This window comes from Patella vulgata, chromosome 2 (genome assembly GCF_932274485.2).
Source record: "Patella vulgata chromosome 2, xgPatVulg1.2, whole genome shotgun sequence".
Lineage (NCBI taxonomy): Eukaryota > Metazoa > Mollusca > Gastropoda > Patellidae > Patella > Patella vulgata.
The window spans coordinates 42,434,811-42,458,427 of NC_065880.2; the positions used below are offsets into that span (position 1 = coordinate 42,434,811).

The window sequence follows — 23,617 nt, forward strand, 5'->3', positions numbered from 1 at the left end:
ACCATATCAAAATTCATTATCGTTCATAAATTATTTGCAGAGTTATTGCACCTGTTATTAAAATTGTATATCACAACAAATCGGTTTTAGAGATGGTTTATTCAAACTTGAGAGTGTTAAATCATAAACATGGTTGATTCCTGATCTAATTCAGTCATGCTCATTGACTTAATGCTAGCAACAATTTTTTTAAAAGCCTCAAGCGATTAATACCCTAGAAAGTCTTTGATCTGCATTTGTTTGTCTTGTTTGATTTTCTTCCAATTATTGTTTTATTCAAGTGGTTTTTTTCCCATTTTGGTTACCATACCGAATTAGGATCTAAAAATATATGGTACCCTCAAAAGATTAAATTCTAAAAGCAGTCTATATTGTGTTGTTATAAATGTGTTCTTTTCTGTTCCCTCCTTCAAAGGTTATAGATGTATATTGCACATTAATATAATTTTCCCTTACTTTTATTTTTGTTTTAATTTTTAATAGTTATTTCTTTAGCACAGTTTCTACTATTGATAGTATTTTTCACTTTTCTGTCTCTGCATTTAATAATATCTTGTATATGCATTTCAATATTAATTATTGAAATCAAATAATTTAATTTGTATCTTATTTTTTTTAGGTCCTGTTACTGCAGGTATCCAGATATTACATATAGCCATAGGCACCTCCATATCTTCTTTTTTCTGTATAATATTATTAATATGTGGGTTTTACCACAGAAGAAAGTTTCGTACAGAACGCCCACCAGATGATCATGATCATGTAGAAGTTAGATATGTTTCGGCGCCATCAGGATGTAATACAACTGATAGACTTTTAATGGAGGAAAATCGCACAGGGAGTCCTCGATGCCAAAAGGTCTCTATGGTTTGATATTAGCGTTATTAGTTCCTTTAACCCTTTAAATTGAAAACTAAACACTGCTGAGGACTATATATGTGTCATTATTCATGTAGAGCTCTCGATTATTTTATCAAATCAAGAAAATTGTACTGTGTTCATTCATTGTACCTTATTGACCAAAGATCACTTCATTTTCTCTTTTCAATGTTTTATTTATACATGTAGTATTATGTCCTGCTCTTTTTGAATATATTCTTTAGTTGAGATGGCGACTCAACACTTGAGTCCAGAAAGTCCTGTGATCGATCCCAGCATCGTTTCCACTTGTTAGTGGTGCAGGATGGTGGGCCTGGAGATAAACAGTGTCTAGTCCAATGATTCTCAACCAGTATGCTGCGGCACACAGGTGTGCTGCGAAATTTTGAACGGCACAAAAAGAATATGTGAAAAGCCCATTGATCCCAATTAAGTGTTCACTGGTGTCTACTGGAACGTTCATAGCTGTGTCATTCTATGTTTCTATGACTAGTCTGTGTCTACGGTTGTATGCCGTCTATGACTTGCCATGTTTTTATTTTGCAAAATTCAGATATTTTTCATATATATTTAGCCAGGTGTGCCGCTGTTTTTTTCATGTGTTCCAAGGTGTGCTGTTGCCAAAAGAGGGTTGAGAACCACTGGTCTAGTCATTCACAAGTCCTATGTACACAAATTTGTGCATGTAAAAGAACCCTTGTCAGATTGAATTCGAATAAGAGTAGGTTGAAACGCGACTGTCTAGGTAAAATTCCATTCATAGCACACTGTATGAAATATCTTTCATCTTCATTACTCCAGTTGGCACAGAAAAGAGTCACAGACATTAAATTACATTTCATTTCAGTAGGTTCATTTTCAAGAATATTGGTCCCAGATGTCATTTGATGTTTTTAATATTTTATAAATATTCATTTTCATAGTGCAGATGACTCAATACAAGTGTTCTTATTTAAAGGGTTAAAGTGTTTAAATTGGCAGCATGATATGAATGTGTACACTATAGAGTTAAATGTTACTAGATAAAGGGCTTGTATAATAAACTGCCGTAATATTATAAGATATTCTCGATACCATTGCAAATTATTTGTTTGACTATTCTCGGTGTCATCTTAAATTCTGTTTGCATCTTTTCTTTTATTAAACAAGCCCTTCAGAGGACATCGTAATATATGTATGTGATAATATTTGGGTGATGTCAGTGCCATTTATGCATTATTCAAATTATTAATGTTATCATCCATGTTATTTATTATGTAAAATAGTGTAATATACAATTTCTGTTTTTCTAGTACATGTATATGTTTTACTTACATCTTAAAGTTTAGTGCTACAAACCCGAACGACAATATTTTGCAAAATTTTAATGTTGTTTTTAAATGTACATATAGCATATAGTATTTGATTGTCAAACAAATGTAATTACTTAAATTATTAAAACTGCTTGATAATATCTATTGTTAACTAAGTTTTATTTGTGAATATTGAATTAGATGTTTATGTGTTTGATGCATAATGATAATAATTATGCCATGATTATGATGATTGTCTCCAAAGACTTAACTGCCAACCTGTTTTATATTTATCTTTTTTTTTTCACTTCTTTTTCCCATATTTATTTCATTTTGTAGTGTTTTAGAGTATGTTAATGTTAATTAAATATATTGAATGAATGAATGAATGACTAAATGTTCTGGCTGAAATATTATTTGAATAAATTTGTAAATTAAAATTAACTTAATTGTATTATAAAAATGAAGAAATATTAAAAATAAAACAGATATTTGTAGTTTTGCTACAGAGTAGTGACATTTGGACTCAATTAGCAAGTGGAGACATAAACCCTGTTTACATTACAAATTTTAAGCGTGCTTGCACGACGAGGTTATTTTTTTGTAGTGTAAACGGGTCAAATATACGCGTGCTGTGCACCGTGCCAATCTTGTCTGCGATATCACCTCGGTGGAAGCGGACGTTAAATACAACTAACTCACATGTGCCAATTTTGTCCACTAACATGAGGTGGTAACGGCACAGTTCCAGGCACAGCATGCGCCAAATGAACCTTGACCTTTCTTTCCCCGGAAAACTTGGACAGTTCTGTCAAAATGGCTGCCCAAACTAAATCAACCCGTGTAATTGTTTTCATCCAGGTAATTTGCACAGGGACTGAAATTAACTTTTTTGTGAAGAGTTCCACATTTGGCGTGTCTGGCACGGTTTCGACACCGGTTATTTTAGAGTAATGTAAACAGGTCAATTTCTTGAAAATTATTGTGGCCTAGCTAGTACCGTACCCAAAATGGCAAGCTTGTCGTGGCCAAATGTAAATGGGGTGGGGCTATATTCGGGTTTAATTACATCTCGATTCTACTCACACCACCGTTGTCGGGACTGATAGAACCGTGACAGGACTGAATTCCGCAATTCTGTCAAATCGGGACATTCTGGAATGAAAATCGAGCATGCCCACTGTGATCAGGTTTATTGTCATAGGCTAATACAATGTCTTCATGAAAAGTATTGGTTTGAACATGGAAACAGACATTGAGATTTTAGGGCAATGCCTGACTTTAATAGGGTAATCTCCCCTTATTCTTGAGATTCTGATCAAAGACATAGATTTGTTGAAACTTCCAGGGATGTAATTTAGAGGTGCCATTTAATTATTTATGACATTCTTGTAGGGGAGGCACTATCTGGAATGTGTTTGAAGCAGTCAAAATGGGGAAATCGTTTGTTTTAATGCAAGGAATGCCTATGCATTAAGTTTTATGACTAGGCAAAGAAGTGTTTAAAACTACAAGCTGTTTATTAATGTATGCTAGGAAAAGGTCACTCTAAAAAAAAAAAAAAAAAAAAAAGGTTTCACAGCTTTTGAGATTGGCAGAATGTACCATTCTGAATGTGTATTACAAAACTAATACCCCAATGAGCCTATCATGACTTTGTTAAGCTTCCTTAAATCTTTAAATACAGCCCAATTCTAGAACTAGAAAACAAGGTATTGAGATAAACAATATCAGTTTTCATATTGGAGAGGATTCTTCGACATTTATTGGATCCGGCTCATTTCAAAACTTGGGTATTGGTATTTTCTACAACTTTCTTTTTTTCATTGCTTTTGAAGAATTGTTATGAAATCACTCAAATGCCATGATCTAGGCTTTTCTCATGGGATTTAATTTTTGTTAGGAATATTGAAATTTCTTGTTGGGGACAGTTTTGTTGCAGTGTTTACACCCCTTACTTTGTTTTTCTGAACACTGATTCACAACACTTTGTTTGCCCCCTACTCTTTTTTTTCTGAACACTGACACTGATTCACAACACACTGTTCTTCAGGCAAGAGCTATTAGCATATCTCGGACTTGGGCATCATTTATAATTCTTGGTTTCCATCAAGTTAGTGAAAATATCAGCAAGGAAATACTTTACAGATATTAACATATAGTACTAGATTATTAAAAAAAAAAATCTTCGTTTTAATCTCTTAAGAGTGCTTATGCTCTGACCAATACATTACTTTTTGAGCAGGACCTTTGCAGTTATACATTCCAGCTCTTAAAGGGAGGTTACAGCCTTTTGGTAATTTGTATATTTTTCAACAGGTCGATTTGAATAAATCAGCAATGACAACAAAACACCCGTTAAAGGAAAAAAGCAATCTTTTCTTTACTTGCATGTAATACCTTTTAAAAGTGTGCATTACACTGTTTACGTGATTTCGTGTATTTTTTGTCTCAAATTTATAATATATATATATATATGAATAGATACGTAACAAAATTTTTAGATAAAAATATATCCTATATATATATATATATATTACCATTATAACATGTACATATTATGCGTGCCAGCACGTTTTGTATCTTCAATAAATTTATTACAATTTTTCTTGAAAAGAAAATAATTACAAATTTCTACATATATATGTATATATATAATATTTATATTACCATGGAAAGAAAAATATTATATTCAATGTCATCATTGACTAATAAAATTAATATATCAGATATGATATACAGCTGTAGTCAAACATAACTTGGTATGGTGGCTAAAAAATAAAAACATCTTTAATATACAATAAGACATCATGTATCAACTAGAAACAGTATTGATTAAAGCTGGTTTAGAAATGAAAGTCACTAAATAGTTCTATATAAGTATACAATTCAAAATTTCATTATATAAATTTGATAATTACCACAATTTTGAAAATCCATTTAATTTTCATTTTAAAATGGAACCAATTCATTTTTATAAAATTTTACATAATCAATAACTTCTTATTTACAATACATGTATATGCCAGGCTCTGCTGGTTCCTTTAAAATGTGAACAAAACATTCCAACAAATATATGTCATTACCGTGGTGATACATGTGCATAACAACATCTTCAAGGTGAAGGTGATTGGTTGCTAAGGCTAGGTTAAAGATAGGTCATGGCAGCCATTAGGAATAGTGTTTAATACAAAGAAGGTTTGTTTTCTCTTCCCTGTCCATATACTGACATAAAAACAAAGATGAACATTACGATGGTTACAAAGAGTTGCTTAGCAACATTTACAGAAAAACAAATATATGAAAACAGGTTGATCATTAAACAAAGTAACAAACAAACGTACAAAATTTGCATTGCATTAGATCTAAATATGTCTCACAACCACAAAAAAAAACTGAACTATCATAAAATACAGACATGTCACGATAACTTTTATCCAACTGTATCACAATATTATGAAATAACCAAATCTGTCAAGTATTATTTATACTTAACAAGAGGGTTGTACTAATTTCGGTGAAAACAACAAGCATACTCAGAACCGCTAAACTTTTGGTTAACATAAGTAAATGTATATGACATAGGTCAGACATAATCGGTCTGAATATTATAAATGTACAATACAAAAATACAAATTTAAGCCAAATCCTGACTCAATTACTAGATAGTTAATTCATGGTTGGTGCTTCAACTCCTTCAAGTATGCTGGAAATGTTGTAAATATTAACACTTTGTAACTCTTAAAAATCAAAGATACTTATAACAGGGGGAAAAAGTCCTAGATTTGAACAGCAAAACAAATAGTTTGAAAAAGCTAAAATAGTTTGAACACAATTTGCTGTCGCTGGGTGTTGAATGATATTAAATTATGCACACAGCAAGCAATCATTTCATAACCAAAAAAATATAACAAAAATCAACAATTTACTAGATGAACCTTTCAATTAAAGAATGTAATCAATTTCAATAAGCATAAAATAGAACACTTACATTATAAGATGGTGTGGCTCCATACTTATATTAACAACTGATCAACAGAGATTCGTTTAATAGGGACATAATCAAAGCAGTCATGGTGGGCTATACTGAATGAAAGATGTCAAATTTAATGAAGAGAGGTTGCCAGGTAATCAGTCCACAAAGGTTGTCAGATATTTATTTTTTTTCTAGGTAACTGAAGCATTCACAAGAACACTAATAATTGAGTAAAATCCTATGAAGTATTTCATAAGATTTGTCAAATTGATCAAGGGCGATAGATCCCAACAGTAATTATTGGATATCGTTACAAATAAATAGGCTTCTTCATCTCATGAATTTAAACACTGTGTATAATATCCAGTCAATCGGATGATAACGTAGCCCTCTATGCGAGGTTATGAGTTCAAGCAACTGTGGACTATGAACATTTGCCAGGTAGATGTGGGTGACAACAATATATATACAACCATAATTCAATATGTTTCTATACAAATGTATTACATGTATTTAATTTGCAATTCAAATTAATAAAAACCCAGGTTTATTAATAAAATGCCCAGGTTTAAAAATGCATTATGTAAGAACTAAATCTGCCTATTGCAGGTCTTTTTTCTGGCTTCCAATGCAATATAAATTATTATATAAAATATTTATTAATATGACAAGCCCATATCAACCTCTGGGCCATGGGATGGCTTCTGATTTTAAGTAGATTAGAACACCGCTGTCATTTAAGAGGTTAACGATAAAATAGATAATCAAGACTTAATTTTGACTGCCAAGTGCCGTTAATACGATAAAAAACAATCTACTTACATTTTGTCAAAACTTTGAACACTCAAACCCCGGACAGGATAAAGTATTTTGACTAAATTTTTCAATATATTCATTTTTCATTATCTATGCTTGAACTATTATACCAAGAACAGCCAGCTCTTTATCTAATTCTTACATAATGTATCTTTAAGTAACACAGATCAATGTAGACAACCTCAGATTTCTTATGTAAACACAATTTACTATAATTCATCGTGGTTGTAATAAAGATGCAATTTGAATAAAGAATAACATTTTTTAACTGACCTATTACCAGAACTTATAATTATCAATTAAATCACAGCTGAAAATATATATTGCACAGAATATAATCTTTTTCTAAATAACTTACACTTTTTAATCATTACAGTGGTCCAGATTCTCACTTAAAGTTAGTCCGTCATTATCATCTTATAATCTTAAAACGCAAAAATTTGTCATTATTTTTTGGAATGTAAATGGACACAGAAAGATAAAATTTCTCAGCTAATCAAATCAACGGCTGGTGGTTTATTAAAATTTGAAATTTTGTCTTGTATATATAGTTCTTATGTTTGTCATATAGACTCTACTAATAACTTCCATAGAATTAATGTTAAAAATACATAAAAATCAATATAATAATATGAACTATGGTCAGTAATGACGCAAAGCTTTGGCTTTGGGGGAAATATTTATTTTTTTAAATTATAAATTCTGCAAGAGAGCAAAACGTGTTTACCCAGCTCCTGATATCCCAGTTTTGGCCGAAGCACTAAACCCCTGAAATTTAATTATTAACCCTATCAGCAAATCTTAATTTAACATTAAAATAAAAAGAATATGAGAATTAAAAAGAAAACAACTGATGTTGTATGAAATGTACACAAGCTTTATATAAAATCTATATTGATGCAGGGTGACACAGAGAGGTATGTGTGTGCTATAGAGGTGAACGTGGCCATGGCAATGGCACTTAGACAACAGAACAACATCGTGCACAATCAAAATAATCCTTTTAATTGTCTTGAATTTAGATTACACAAATCAATTCTGATTTCAACTCATAATCAATCTATTACTTTTCAGATAACTAGACCCAGATATATAGTTCAAATGTTTACATTCTACACACATACAATTCATATATTTTTCTAGTTCCCTAACCACTGATTTTGTTAGTGTTTCCGACACACACTATCTGATCATTCAAATATTCTCTCAATAAATACTGAAGCACTTCCATTTAAATATTACACACACACAGAACAGTAAACAAATTTCTCCTTTTCAGAATTCTTGAAATATCAATGTCCGTCTAAATCAAAATGGTTCATTTTTATGGACTATCCACATACTAATCCAGTTCTGGTTGAATCCAGAATTTGCAAATTATAAACACCTGGTTAAAAACATCACAAACTGATCAAAATAGATGACACTAAACAGCTGTCTCCTGATCTTCAGATGATACTAACTGAAAATGTTCTTGATCTGAAACAGAATATCATCAAACAAAATCATATTTTTTTTTTTATGTCATCATACAAATAAATGCAAATGACATTTTGAGTGAAATTCCATTTTCTTCAGGATATTCCCTATGGCAATTTGTGAAGCTCATATCTTGATAGTACTCAAACTATTACCCTATACCAGGGTTCTTAGTCTATTTTCAAATGAAATAGCCAAAGGCCAGAATTAGGTCGCTGTCAACTTCGAGAAACAGGGCCAAATAAGCTTTAACAAAAATTATTTCGTTATCATTTTTCCTGTATTTACATCTCCATGTGACAATCTAAAACTTACTTTCTAAATAGGCTGCTAATTCTTTATCTTCTGCCTTCAGAGCTTGTTGTCGTGGTGTATTACCCTGTAATTATAATCAATATATTCTACACTTGATAGACAAACAACCATTTAATTAAACTATCTTAAATTAATGATATCAATTCTTTTTTGTTTACATTAAAACTGCCATAATACCTGATAATCTGTCCGGGTTAAAGAGGCTCCTGCATCTACTAACATATGACAGATTGTACGTCTTTGATACCATGCTGCTTTATGTAATGCCGTTTGCCCTCTAGAAAAAAATAAATAACATACCATAGTGAGCAAGTATAATTTCAACCCAAATTTAAAGTGTAATTTAAATGTGCAGTATGTGGATTTTTTTTAAAATAACCAAATTTTGCTATGCGACATAATATCCACCCACAAAACTGTTTCTTGATTATTAAAGGAATATCCAATCATTAAGGTTCATGTCCTTAATCAACATTAGGAACTAGGATGACTTGAGCAATTATAAATCTTTTTGGACAAGGGCGATAACTCTTAAATAAAGATAGCCACGCAAAGCTTGGAAATATGTCCACACAGCACCTATGTTTCAACAGCACCTAGAGGAAAACATAGTTAGATGTTTATCAAATTTAATAAAGATCTAGGATCCTTCAAGATATCGTGTTAACAAGCTTTTCTGGTCAAATACTATATCCCTGTAACAGAAAATCTTTGGGATAACTCAGGAAGATGAAAATTAATACAGGGAGTTGTCTCATGAACCCAATGCTTCAGATCAAATCTGAAAAAAATCTGTTAAAAAAAATTATTGTGTTAACAAGGTTTCCCAACAAGGGGGATAACTTAGTAACAAACGGTAGTGGAGCACTGAAAATCGATAGGGTCATCCTCTCATGACGGATGGACAAGGGTGACATCATAATACATCCTAACTTTAATGTGGGCATATAAAAAATCAAACATGGGTTGGTTATCCTCTTATGACTATAAAATGAAATGTCTTTTCTGAGCATTTCCACTTGCTTTAGGTGAGACTTAATTTTATGTTCAATGCAGCGGTATGTTCATTACATATGTGTTTCTTTCCTTTCTTTCATTTAAGATTAAATCTAATTATGATTTATCGTATATACAATATGAAAGTAAGTTTGTTTATATAATAAGAATTAACTTACTTTTCATGGTCAACCATGTCTAATATCACAGGAGGTGCTATAAATATAATACAGAAGAAATATTTTATTAAGAACATTAAATTATGATATCTACAAAACATTATCAGATATGACAATATGTTGTAATAAATTGTCAGCTGTGAAATAAACAAACAACAACAATAAAAACTTACCATTTGCAATAAGGAAAGTGACAATATTTTTATGTCCGAAGCGTGCTGCGTGGTGAAGTGCTGTCATACCATATTGATCTGCTGTTAAGAGTTGACCACCATGATGATAGATTTCCACCATCTAATGAATAACAAGAACAATAATAAATCTACACTACTAAATCTATCTCAATTATACATCATCTACAGAAGTATAATCAGCCTTATAAGGTATCATTTTGGAAACACCTGATACCATTTCTCAAGAGGAAAATCGGATCCCATTTCTTACATTACTAAGGATGTCACAAGAGATGTTGTCTTATGATTAAGACACTCAAAGGGAGTCAACAGATAAAAGACAGGTGATGAGAAATAATATGAGGGCATTTAGAAACAGTATTAAATGCAGTTGACCCAATCTGTCATTAATAATAGAACTTTTGCTTCCCAATTTCCACCTGATTATTATAATTTTTCATAGGCTTTACAAATACTAGAATATATTTACCTTCCGCATATCTCCTCTTTTTGCAGCATCTATCAAAACTGTAAGAACAAAATACATATATATTTATCATCTCCTTTACTTATTACATATATTAAGCTATTACAGCAGCTAAGTCGTCGAACAGTAAAAAAGGGTTGTCACATATTTATTCTTTTGCAGGGGAACATTTACAATACACTAATAAAAACTGAAAAAGAGTAAAAACCCATGAAGTAATTATGAAAAATAATCACAATTTGATTGTATACTTCTTCTTGGTGCTAACATTATACAATGTACCATAATCAGATGATTCTTCGTAGAAACACTGTGCATCAATTTCAAATCAATCTGAAACTACTTTACCCGCTAGTTGGTCCACAAGATTTCCAAAAGTGCACAAGGGCAATAACTCAGAAAGTAGGGCTGGCAATCGATCCTGTTTCAAGTATCTATTATCGCTGACCATCCGCCAATCAATAATCGATTATATCGGCAAATTATTTTGACTTACAATTGGTTTGAAAACAATCATAATTTGTATATGAATAACGAATTATATGCAAGTTTATGTTGTGATATCATTCTGTATACATGTAGAATTTTCTTCATTTATTTGACATTTGACAAGGTGTAGAAAGAAACTCGATTAACTTCATTTGGAAGACAGAACCGCCACCGCTCGCCATATCTTTGTCGCTTATGACATGAATAATAATGTGTAAAATGTAGTTATTTCTTCTTCAGACATTTCTTCGCAAATTCCTTGATAAAATAATACAGGTGAAGTACGTGTTTGATGCACGATACTAGATCTTTGTACGATCTGAGATATTTCTAGTATTGTGTGTGTTTGACTTAGAAACAGAGAAGATGAAAGAAATGAAGAGTTAAAGGGACAGTAACACTCTTGCTGGCTTGACAGCTCCAGAAAATAAAAAATAGCCTTATTCTAAGTACTAGATGTGTTAGTGTCCTACCTGTTGTGTAAATTATCCATTAAATCCTATTTTACTTGTCCAGAGGGTTCCAAAATATTTTTAAATCCATGTCACATTTGAAAAGCTTTACGTCAGGCTTTTCAAATCATTTAGTTGAATTTTTCCTATTTTTTAAATTAGGTGTGTTAAGATGAAATTTGTATCATCAATTAATTGGAATATTGTAAAATAGTACAATTTGTTGACCAGAATAAAGATTGGGACATATTATTCAGTTACAACAAGAGTGGTATTGAGCCTTTAAAATAAGGCGCACAAATGAATGTTATGTGAAACCATTGGCTCTCATCATGACATAAGCGGCCAACATTTCTCACGGGTGGCGTCTCGCGTGAAAAACAAAACATGTGTGTTTTATTATGACTATTCTGTTTAATTACAGTTCTAGGCCCAAGCACCGGTTGCAAAGCATAGGCTACAATGATAAGGGTTATTTTTATAGACTTCTTCTTCCAAGTGAAGTACCTATAATTACGTGATAATCGATATTTTAAAACTGTATCGATAATCGATATTTTAAAACTGTATCGATAATCGATTTTCAAAACGCTTACCAGCGATTATCGGCAGTATCAATATTTTACGCCAGCCCTATCAGAAAGTAATTCTAGAATGTTAAACAGTGTGTATAAATTTGAAGTCAATTGGAAAATAATCATCAGTGTAGCCTCCAGAGCATCAACCAGATTTTAAAAAATGGTCAAGGATAATAAATGTATACTGTTGAAAATCACAGAGAGAGCATAACTGTGGTAAGAAAGGTTGCAGAATGCCGAAAATCGATAGGGTTCGTCCTCTCATGACTACAATTCACTTAACACCAAATTTGAAAAGAATCAGTCAAAAACTGTAGTCTCTATCGTTTTCACAAGCCGATTATTGAAGGATGGACAGCTAGAAAGACAAGGTGACAACATATTACCAAGAAGTTAAAAGTAATAATAAGTTAATAATCAACAACAATTCTTATAGATACATGTAACGTGATGAAGCACGGTTTCCATTCATGCGACTGAATACCAAAACCAATGACGTGGATGATCATGATAGCTGAAGGTGCTCTTGCTCATCTTCCTCATACAATCTTTTCAGATTCACAAGAATACATACAGATTTCATATTTTCAAAGCACAGATTAATCATCCTGAAGCACATCTGCTAATACTTAATTAAGTTATTTATCTATTTACTTTCAAACTGCCACAGTTCTTCAGGATAATAATATCTTAAACTCATGTGGACATCCTCAAAACATTTTATACTTATCCATAAGAATTGTTATCATATTCATCTTCCTAATACTTTATATACAAAGAAATTTACGTTTATCAAATGGTGATGGTTTGGTGTTGACTTTATTTTCAGCTGTTGCACTAGAAACGGCTGTAAAGTGGTAATGTTTTGACTGAGCACTCGGTGAATTGGGTGTGCCCGGTTCTGAACTGTAATAAAAAAAATTGAAAATGTTTACTGTTAGGTTCTACTGTAAATTAATAATCTCTTCTTTTTGTTTGACAAAGAAATCTGATCTTTTATAATTTCTTAAAGAGAAATTAAAAAAAAGAAAAATATTTCAAGTTAATAAACATATATTATAAAGTATACACATTTCCTGACCATGGTTTTACTTTAAATACATATATCCTATAAGATTAGACAATGGCTGTATATCAGTAACATATAAATTAACATTCCAAACAATAAAACAAAAAAGGGAATAGAATAGTTTGAAAAGTATTAATGATATTATTAAAGAGCACATAAAACAATACTCGACAGCATAAAAGTGGTATCGCATGAAACCCAGTTTTATTATACAAGCTTACGCTACATACCAACTCCATATAAATCTGATCAAAATATATATACAACTGTTTTACATGTTACATGCTCAAAAAATTTTTTTTTCAGTTTTTTGATTACAGTAATATCAGAGGAAATGGGTCATGTTATGTCAAATGCACTACAAGATATACATATACATCTGGCCTATGTTTATTCACACCACTGTTCAGGTAACATGATTACTTAGCTTTATTGACTAATCTAAGATATTTAGCCCACAAATTTATAATATTTGACATTATAAAATAACATTTTTTTTAATCAAATTTTTTATATTGTATTTTACATAGGAATAACTCCAAAAACTATTTAAAACAATCTTTTGTCACCAAATATTTTTTCAAATGTGCTTTGTCCAGTATTTGTTTAAAATGTAGATTTTTCATTTCAGTCAACAAATATTTTAACCATACATCATCACATAGATATAAAAAATAGCTTCTAGCAAAATAGTCAACCATTTTTCATCTATATATCCCCTTTAACTTCTTTGCCTGTATAAAAATACATATTTTTCAAGTGTTTAATAAAATGTTCACCTTTTGTTAAACAAATATTGTTCTCAAATAACATTCCGATATACATATTTGTGGTAATTTTCAGCAACGTTTGAAGGTTCTTCCATGTTAATAAGGCTTGATAATAGTTTAATTATTGTCCAGTTTATCAAATTTGTGCTATGTGATTATTTCCATTATCTTCTTTTAACATTTTGTTGACAATGAATTGACATCACCTAGACAACCAGCGGCTGCCAGGCAGGATATGCCCACATTTTGCAAGAGATGGCTAGAGAACAAGCTAAAAACAAACAGGATATTTTGTACAATCAGGGGCAATAATCCAGTAAGTTATGGTCTGAAATGCGCAAATATCAAAAGGGACTGAGATCTTTGGGATATAAAGATATGTTTTAAGTTTCATCAAAATTGGATAAAAATTGTGACCTCTAGAGGGTCCACAACCTTCATATTGCATACTTTTACACAATTTGCGTACAAAGAGCAGACATTTTGTTGGGCAATTTTATTTCGATTTACCCGAAATTCGAATTCAACATTCATTATGGTGGAATGGTGATATATTTTAACGTTTTTTTAAATCCAAACTCAATCAAAATTATAGTGTAATGGTGATATATTCAAACATTTTTTTAAATCGGATAATAATTGTGACCTCTAGAGGGATCACAAGCTAAAAACGTGATTTTTCGCACAATCAGGGGCCATAATTCAGGAAATTATGATCCGATACGGGTGAATATAGAAAGGAACCAATATCTTTGGGTTATAAACATGTATTTCAAGTTCCATCGAAATCGAATCAAAATTGTGACCTCTAGAGAGTCAACAACTTTGATATACCAGCTAGATGTTATACACTATTTGCGTAAAAGGGGTGGACATTTTGTCCAGCAGTTTTAGTCTGATTTTCACGAAATTCGAACTCAGCCAAAATTACTGTCTATCAGTGATATATTTGAACGTTTTTATAAATCGGATAATAATTGTGACCTCTAGAGAGGAACCCGAAGCTAAAAATGTGATTTTTCGTACAATCAGGGGCCATAATTCAGAAAGTTACAATCCGATATGCGCGAATATAAAAAGGAACCAAGATCTTTGGGTTACAAACTTACATTTCAAGTTTCATCAAAATCAGAAGAAAATTGTGACCTCTAGATAGTCCAAAACCTTGATATATCATATTTTTACGCTATTTGAGTACAAGGGACGGCCATTTTGTCCGTCAGTTATGGTTCTATTGAAACGGTGATATATTGTAACGGTTTTTCAAATCAGATAAAAATTGTGACCTCTATAGGGTCCACAAGCTAAAAACGTGATTTTTCGTACAACAGGGGCCATAATCCATGAAGTTACGAACCAATACATACCAATATCGAAAGGAACCGAGATCTTAGGGAGATAAACCTATATTTCAAGAATTGTGACGACAATATACGTCCACATGAAAATGTAGGCGTATAAAAACTATATTTTTCATCGTTTCAGACCAATTTACTTATGAAGGTGAACATTTTAGTACATAATAGGATTTAATTGACATGCAAATAAGGTTGTCATTTTCAAATATCTGCTGAGTAATACATTAACTAAAAATTCTGGATCTCTTTTAACAAATTCAATTGGTATAAGTAGTCAAATATTCATTTTTCAAAGTTTTTAAAACTCGTCATAGCTGCATCAGAGATCTAGTTTTTTTAATATTTTTATTTTATGCAAATGAAAATGAAATGAAATGGGGTTTACTGTTCTGCTCTCACTGGGCTAATGAAGACGGGCATATGCCATACAGTGTACTATGAGGGAAATTTTGCCCGGACAGCGGCATTACGGCCTACTCTTATATCGAATTCCAACTGCCAAGTAATCTTTTACGTTCGAACCGAACAACTGTAAAGGTTGTACAAACATATTCAAATATAAAATCAACTATGACATTAAAATCTGTCAAAATATCACTAAAATGGACAACCACAGTTGTGCTGTCAATACAGTGGATATCAGATAATGTGACTATAATACACAGCTCAAGAAAAATTTGGATTTGAGATGTCATTTAGTGAAGAGATTATTAGTGTATTATTTATGTAACTGGATGTTCAACTATGTGACATCTATTCTACAATAAAGCTTACAGGGTCATCACAAACCAATGAAGAATTCATGTATTCAAAACTTAGTACAATAACCATCTTACAAGGCCAATCAAATTTGATTTTTTTTGTTTTTTTGGGGTGGCCGTAACAATTTTTGCTTCTTATTTGTCGAAATAAAAGTTACAGATAGGTTGCCAGGCAATGAAATGTACGCCCACAGCAGCCAAGTTGTCCATGGAGTCCACAAGGTTGTTGCATAAATAATCTTTTGTAGGTAATGGGAATATTTACAATACACTAACTAGAGCGTCTACAAGTACAAGTAATTATTGGAAATAATTAAAATTTGAGTGGCTTATAGTGCTAACATTTATCAAGCATATACAATTACAAGGCATGTACATGTACCAGTATCAGATAACTATGTGTTCCAGTTATCAGAAATCTCATCCACATATAAGCACTGTGTATAAATTTCAAATCAACCAGACGGTCAACTAAGACTAAGATTTTTTAGCTTGATCAAGGGCAACAACTCTGAAATTGTTGATCATCAATAAGATTCTTTGTCTCATGAACATAAATACTGCGCATAATTTCAATCAAGTATAATTTTAGCCTCTAGAGCGTCCGACTGGCTGATAGATAGGGGTGATGACAATATATGATCACATTTCAATGTGGGCATATAAAAAAAAAAGTTTTTACTTAGGTCCAAATTTTTAAGTTTTGAAATTTAAAATAAAATAGCGATCACATTTATCAAAATCCTGAAAAACTAAAAATTAAATTTATTTGGCCTAAATATGAAGTAAGAAGGATATATATAGAAAGCATTGAGGATAAGCCAGCATGGAATATAACAGCAATTAAGATTATTTCAAATGTATAATTAATTAACTCAAATGAGTTGTATAGCAACACAACATATGCAATGGGCTGCATCATAAAATAAACCCACACCGATGCAAAGGATTGACAGAATGGGTGACAACAATAAACCAACATATTCAAATGTGAAAATATAGAATTAAAAGATAATAGATAATTAAAAGAAAAGAAAAGAACTAAGATAAAAAATAATTAAGAAAAATGAAAAGTAAACAAAATAGAAAATTACAACGAAATGATTTATATACTAACACCAAAATATCAACACCAGCAAACACCTGTAAGTTTTGGGTAAAAGGGGCAGCTAAACGGTAAGTTCAATTATGAGAAGAAATGTATAATATACATCATATACGTGTTATCTACATCAAGGTCAGTGCCAAAAATCTTATTGTTTATGTCAACATTAAAACTCATTTCATTTCTACTTTCAGTGCACATCCCAGACTGACTTAAAGATTGTTTTTTTTTATCATGTTCCCCAGTATTTTTTCTTCTGTCACATCTTTTCATATTTGAACATACATGATTTATTAGGTTTATAATATAACAGTTTAGTAAGGTTAATAAACCTGTTATTGGAGCCGGGTTGAGTCGGAACAAGAAGATTTTCTGAACTTTCAAAATTTCGATGTATAGGTAGAATACCGGGAAAGCTATGAGTGAAATGAAAAATTCAATGCAAATCATAAAATGATTATAATTTTCATAAGAAATGAAATAAATAATAAAATATATCACTATTTTTATCGTGGTGTAAAATATTCAACAAAAATAATAAATACTTTGTGTGTACAATTTATATATACAAACATAAACATTTAACAGTATACAAGTAAAGATTTTTCAAAATATATTCATAAACTATGGCTGTCCTTGATAAAGACATTAACGATAAAATTGGTACCTAGTTAGAACATGGAACATTGACATATTGGGTAAATCTTGTTATTACTATGTTAGTTTGGATTAGAGCTGAAACGATACGCTGTGCCACGATATGATACAGTATCATGTCCTAGCCCACCAATATGGGTGCATCATGATACACGCTTTCACTTTGAAATTCATTAAATCTGAATTTGGATTGGGGAACAGACTATGCCTATGTGTAATAATAGTCAAAAGAAAAATAACGCTGAAAGTTAAATAAATATTTTAACACTTTTTGTAAAGGCCACAGGAATCACAAAAGACGAAATGATTGTCAAATGCGATTTAATTGGTGTAAAATTGATGGCTTACAGTATTTTGTCCAATGGAATATATTGTCTTATCAAGTTTCTGGGGCATATTTTGCACGAGATTAGTAGGTTAGTTTTTGAAATGATATGAAGTCTTGACAGCAGGGACACGTTTTCTTTACACTCAACTGATAGATAAGTTCTACCAACTAATTTATTGAATAAATATTGCGATACAATGTGAAATATACCATGAACCTCAAATTGAAATAATTTGCGGCTATTGATTTTCTTATAAAATGTATCGTTGTTATTCCATAAAAGTGTGTTATTTGAAAATGTATCGTTCATCGTTTTTATGGTACACACAGGTCCACCGGTAAATCGTTTCGGCCCTAGTGTGGAGAGCAAGGGCAGTTCTTGAAACAATGTGTTGATTTGATTATTTGAATTTTCAGCACTAGTCCGAATTTCTTCCATTTTGAATTTTGAGGATTTAGTTTCTGAAAACTGCTGTTACTTTCTGAACAATACTGCCTCAATAAAGACACTAGAATTGCTAAGCAATGGAAAGTTATGCTTACTACTAAAACATACAGCCACAAGAGATATAATCAAGTCAACACATTGCATTTCCATATAAATAAATCGCATAGAGAGCAAGATTCTTCAATAAATGAAGAATATAGCATATATAATAGGTGCCTACTGAAGACAGAATAGGCTGCATAGCTGAATGTTATTTAAGGATCAAGACAGGACAATCAGCAAGTGTGCTTTGCAAAATTTAAGAAAATATTGTCAAATAACTGATGAAAACTAATGACTGCCAGAATTTACCTTGTGGTACAACTTGGAGATTTTGGTGGTGTCACTGGTAATGAAAAACGAAAAATTAAATTTCCATTTTCGTGTTCTTGGTCTGGTTGGTAAGTTTCACCTATTTTAACATTGGTTGGCAATGAATGACCATTTTCAACCTTCACAACTGATGATTTTGAACTTGTGACCAGGTCAGGGTCAAGAATGTAGAGATCTTCAGAAGATATATCGGTGATATAATGTAAATGTTCCTGGGCTTTGTCTATCCGAAAAAATCGCTCTGCTGTTGTGGCTAAATACAAAACAAAATTAGGTCAAAATAAAGTATTGAATTGAGTTGATCTGATGCGTTAAATACTTGATTAGTGATGGGATATGTACTACACAAATGAATTCTTGAGTACACTTATTTTAGTTTAATTTTTTTGCTTAGTTGTCTTAACACTAGCTTTATCTATAGCCATAAAATATACAACAAAACAAACTAAAGATAAAATACAATAAAATTTATTTTTGACCCAAATTAATGAGGTACAGTAATTCAAGAAATGAAAGTGTTGAAATCAATGGATATTTAATACACCTGAAAGAAGATTTTTTACTATTGTCCCGTTTGCTCAATGGTCGGACTGCTCTATTATACAAATTGAAAAATAAGACCACTGGCAGATCAATTTAGAAATCTGGAGTATCAATAGCATTACCAAGCTTATATCTATGCATAAATATCCAAAAGCAAACATCGAATTGTGGATTAATTCTTCGAAATTCCAATAATCATTTCTTTAAGAAAATAATGACAATACTATATGTACTTACAATCAAGAAAGCACCATTTAGGAGACAACACCTGATTATCATTACCAGATTCACCACCATTTAGTAGACTCTATTTAAATGAAAGCAATTCATTCTTAGTAACAATATTCAATATGTTTGAACTACCTGTAGATGTATTTTAATTATTTTATAACCATACAGAAAACCTGTTCATTTGATGAAATATTTGGAAGATAATGTCTTTTCTCAAGTATATCAATTATTCCAAACAAGTCCAGATGCATGTCCATTATTCTAAACACATTAGAATCATATCAAAGTATGTCAAGAGAAAAAAAGAGCAATGGAGTTTAACTAACATTCATCAACACAAACTGTCATTTTGGGACTAACATGGTTTAATTTGCTCGTAGGGGTCTTTTGCATGGGAAGGAAACCTGAGGATTTATCAGTTCCCCCGACACTCAAAGTAAGTCAAGAAAGCAGGTTCATTATTCCAGAAATATATCCATTATTCCAAGCATATTCAAAATCATGTCCATTATTCCAAGCATATTCAAAATCATGTCTATTAACCCAAGCATGTATATTTTCTACATCCTTTCTAGATACATGTTAATTATTCCAAGCATATTCAGAAGCATGTAAATTAAAGCAAACTGTTCTAATTACTCTTGTAGTAAAGACTTTGCTTCCAGGGACATCAGCAAAATAAATACAAAAACAAAAGATAGACATTCTTACCTCCTGAATCTTGTCGATTTGTCCTCTTACTTGCTCCAGATCAGCATTATTCTCAACAACAATTATACCCAATGGAATAGCTGTTTACATAGATATACAGTTATACATACATGTATGTTTATTCTTCACATACTCAATTTTAATTCTTGTCTTAATCATTCTAATTTTTTTCTAATTTACACTTTTTAAGATATTGACTGTTATCGTTAACAATTAATTCAATTACTTTAAATTTCATACTTGAATCAGTGAACACAAATGATCTCTTATTAAAGTTTTTGAATCAAACTAACTTAGTAGTTCATTTAGTTTCAACGTGTTTTTATTCAAATCATGATATTAAGTATTCAAAGTGGCAATATCTAATTTCAATTGCAAAAGTTTTAAAAGAATAGATCAATAATCCATTACATAATTTAATCTAGTTAATTGAAATTAGAAAAACAGATTATTACCTTCCAAACCCAATCGGCTAAAACACAGTATTTTTCCATTTTTTGATGTTATATATACAGTTTGGAAACAATTTCCAGAATTTACAGACTATTTCTTTTATTCAACATTTGTAATAATGACCTCTCCTAATGACCAGCAAATTTCAAGTCAATATATATCTTCATTGTTGAGTTACAGCAATAAACATGTCTCAAAAATAGACATTTTTTTTGTGATATGCTGTCTCACTTCAATAAACTCTATTTTGAAACCAAATTAATATATTTTCTGTGACTTTTTTAGAAAGGATATAAACACATGCTTATGGAATATTTCCTATAATAAATTTTGGTAGTTAAGTTATACAAATAGACAGTGTATTAAGGGATCCAGTTATGACCAAATTACCTAAACATGTGTTTCTCTCAAATTTTCAGAATCACAGTGGATATGTGCTTGAAAAACACTGAAACCTTACAATAAAAATGTGATCTTCAGTAATATTATAATTTTCAATGCATGTGCAATTTTAAAATCTAAAATATTTTATTCATTTGAATTTGAAGTCGATTGTTTTCACTTAGTGTCCGTAACCATAAAGTGACCCATACTTAAAAAGTTTCACATTTGCAACAGCTGCTGAAGCAAAAACAGTACATATATTTTAATGACCAAAATATTGAACTGTTGATACTTAGAATTGCAAGGCAATTATGTGTTCACCCTGATGAGAGACTTTTGTCACAAATACTGTGTTTTAACCCAATAGATATAGCAAGACACAGAGAAAACGGTCATTTCTCAAGGTAAAAGATTCAATCCAAAGGTGAAATATTCATTCTCAAAGATCAATGCTCACTCATGAATGTTTAAGGGTTTATACAGGTTCTATGAATAAGGGAAAACTTCATTCCCTAAATTGTGTTATTTATTATCATACAAGGATGTGTCATTTTAGGAAATATATATTCAATGTTTCAGGTTTAAAACAAATTAGGATCAAAATGGGGGAAACTAAGGCAATCATTTGTTTTGTTTTCTACACTACATAAATCCAGGAAAGGAAACCCATGGGTAGGGTACTGTATATTTATCCACAATATATTTCAAGATTTAAAACATAGTTTCTGATTTTAAATTAACCTGGGACCCTTTTCTCCCCAAAGCACTAAGATACAGTTATTTTGTAAATTCTTTGTTAGTTATTGTTAACTTAAAGCTATTTCAAAATATAGTGCGTGTTAAATTATTTAAGCTAGTATAGTGAATGGTGCTGTTTCAATCTAATCTAAAACGCTACTTGACATGAACTACTATCATTTAAGTGAGTGTCGGTGAACCATTTTGTTGTGATGTTAGTTTGATTGTCTCTAATAATTTCAAACCATGCAAAATTATGACCATGTGCAATTAATGACGTGATTTTGATCATTTATTTTAAAAGAAAAAAAAAAAAAGTATGTGCATCTGTGAAAAAGGAAGATTCTTTTTTTTTTTTTTTCGTTCTTGGACATCGAATGAATATTTTAAATTATCAAATTAATGAAAAATTTAAATTTCAATAAAATGAAGACCTATGGGTGAACTGTTTAATACCAGCGCTATAAGAAGAGTTAGTTAGCTAAAAGAATGATATAGGTTTGATACAAGATTAATTTTCTACCACCTAAGTACAGAATGTCTCCCATAATACCAAGTCTAACTACGATTCCTATATGTACCAGCATGCTATGCTCACAAGCTGCATTAGGAGTCATGCACTCAAACAAACTTACAAGCTTCTCTCAATTTGTCTTTATCATAATGTAACACCTCATAATCGGTCATGCTGATACGACTCACTTGGATTCGTAATCGTTCCGGAACGGAAGGGCGACTGAAAAAAGCAAAATCAGGACTAAAGCTGGGTTGATACAGTCAATCTTAACCCCCATCTGTAGCTGAAATAAAGGGCTGTTAATTATATGATATAATGTTGCATGCCGAGAGAATATAAATATATGATTATGTTTATATTTAGATAACTAGTGTACATTATATGCTTATTTATAAAATGCTGAATTATTTGGTCCAACTCCAATTAGTAATTTCCGATTTTTCTATAGAGCTAATTTTTATATTTATTTCAGCTAATAAAAAAAAACATTCAGTTTAACGAGAAAACATTTCTATATGGCTGACATAAACTCTCTACAAATTATTATTTTTCCTAGATTTTCTCTTTCTCTATTGACTAACTGATAAATGAATACAATCCTACTAATAATCAATCTGGACAATGAATTTCTTCATGAAATTGATGTATCAAAATGTGTTAATTGAAAGACAATGGAATTTAAGTTGACTGGGAGATAAAGAAAGAAAGTCAGTTCAAACTTAAAATGATAATCTAGTGATTTCATAAAAAAAGCAAGGCGTATTGTGTTTTGAAACTGAAATACAACAAAAATGCTTCAAAAATGCAAGTATAGTAGGATTGATAGTAAAAGGATTCGACTAAGATTCATGAAAAACCTACAACTCTTACACTCCTACTCAAAATATATTTCAACAAATAAAAAAAAAATCTCGAGTTTATGAAGTACAAAAATATCCCTAAATTCTTGAAAACAATCCGCTTTAAAGTGATCTTTATCTAGTAAATATTCTTATTATTTTTGTTAAAAATTAATTTAAAAAAATACAATTGTGTTAGCTCAGTCATCAAGCATATCAAAA

General features: G+C 31.1%; 2 protein-coding genes across 11 annotated transcripts in view; one reads left to right on the forward strand and one right to left on the reverse strand.

The window, feature by feature from the left end:
• The window catches only part of LOC126810921 (CUB domain-containing protein 2), a 147,981-nt gene extending 145,325 nt beyond the window's left edge, over window positions 1-2,656 (forward strand). For 4 of the 5 annotated variants that reach the window (XM_050536307.2, XM_056098638.1, XM_050536306.2 and 1 more), the window contains one exon: window positions 620-2,656. In XM_050536307.2, the coding sequence (XP_050392264.1) occupies window positions 620-873 (254 nt within the window). In that variant the 3' untranslated portion in view covers window positions 874-2,656. The remainder of the gene's footprint in view (window positions 1-619) is intronic. The other variant, XM_056098639.1, reaches the window with a different exon arrangement.
• A 2,494-nt stretch (window positions 2,657-5,150) lies between these two features.
• The window catches only part of LOC126811388 (diacylglycerol kinase zeta), a 300,069-nt gene continuing 281,602 nt past the window's right edge, over window positions 5,151-23,617 (reverse strand). For 3 of the 6 annotated variants that reach the window (XM_050536971.2, XM_050536970.2, XM_050536965.2), the window contains 12 exons: window positions 22,675-22,796; window positions 20,465-20,544; window positions 19,760-19,829; window positions 18,959-19,232; window positions 17,507-17,590; window positions 12,899-13,017; window positions 10,596-10,633; window positions 10,106-10,226; window positions 9,933-9,969; window positions 8,935-9,034; window positions 8,758-8,821; window positions 5,151-8,442 (listed from right to left, as the gene is read on the reverse strand). In XM_050536971.2, coding sequence (XP_050392928.1) covers window positions 8,390-8,442; window positions 8,758-8,821; window positions 8,935-9,034; window positions 9,933-9,969; window positions 10,106-10,226; window positions 10,596-10,633; window positions 12,899-13,017; window positions 17,507-17,590; window positions 18,959-19,232; window positions 19,760-19,829; window positions 20,465-20,544; window positions 22,675-22,796 — 1,162 coding nt within the window. In that variant the 3' untranslated portion in view covers window positions 5,151-8,389. The remainder of the gene's footprint in view (window positions 8,443-8,757; window positions 8,822-8,934; window positions 9,035-9,932; window positions 9,970-10,105; window positions 10,227-10,595; window positions 10,634-12,898; window positions 13,018-17,506; window positions 17,591-18,958; window positions 19,233-19,759; window positions 19,830-20,464; window positions 20,545-22,674; window positions 22,797-23,617) is intronic. The other 3 variants (XR_008786262.1, XM_050536966.2, XM_050536967.2) reach the window with 3 other exon arrangements.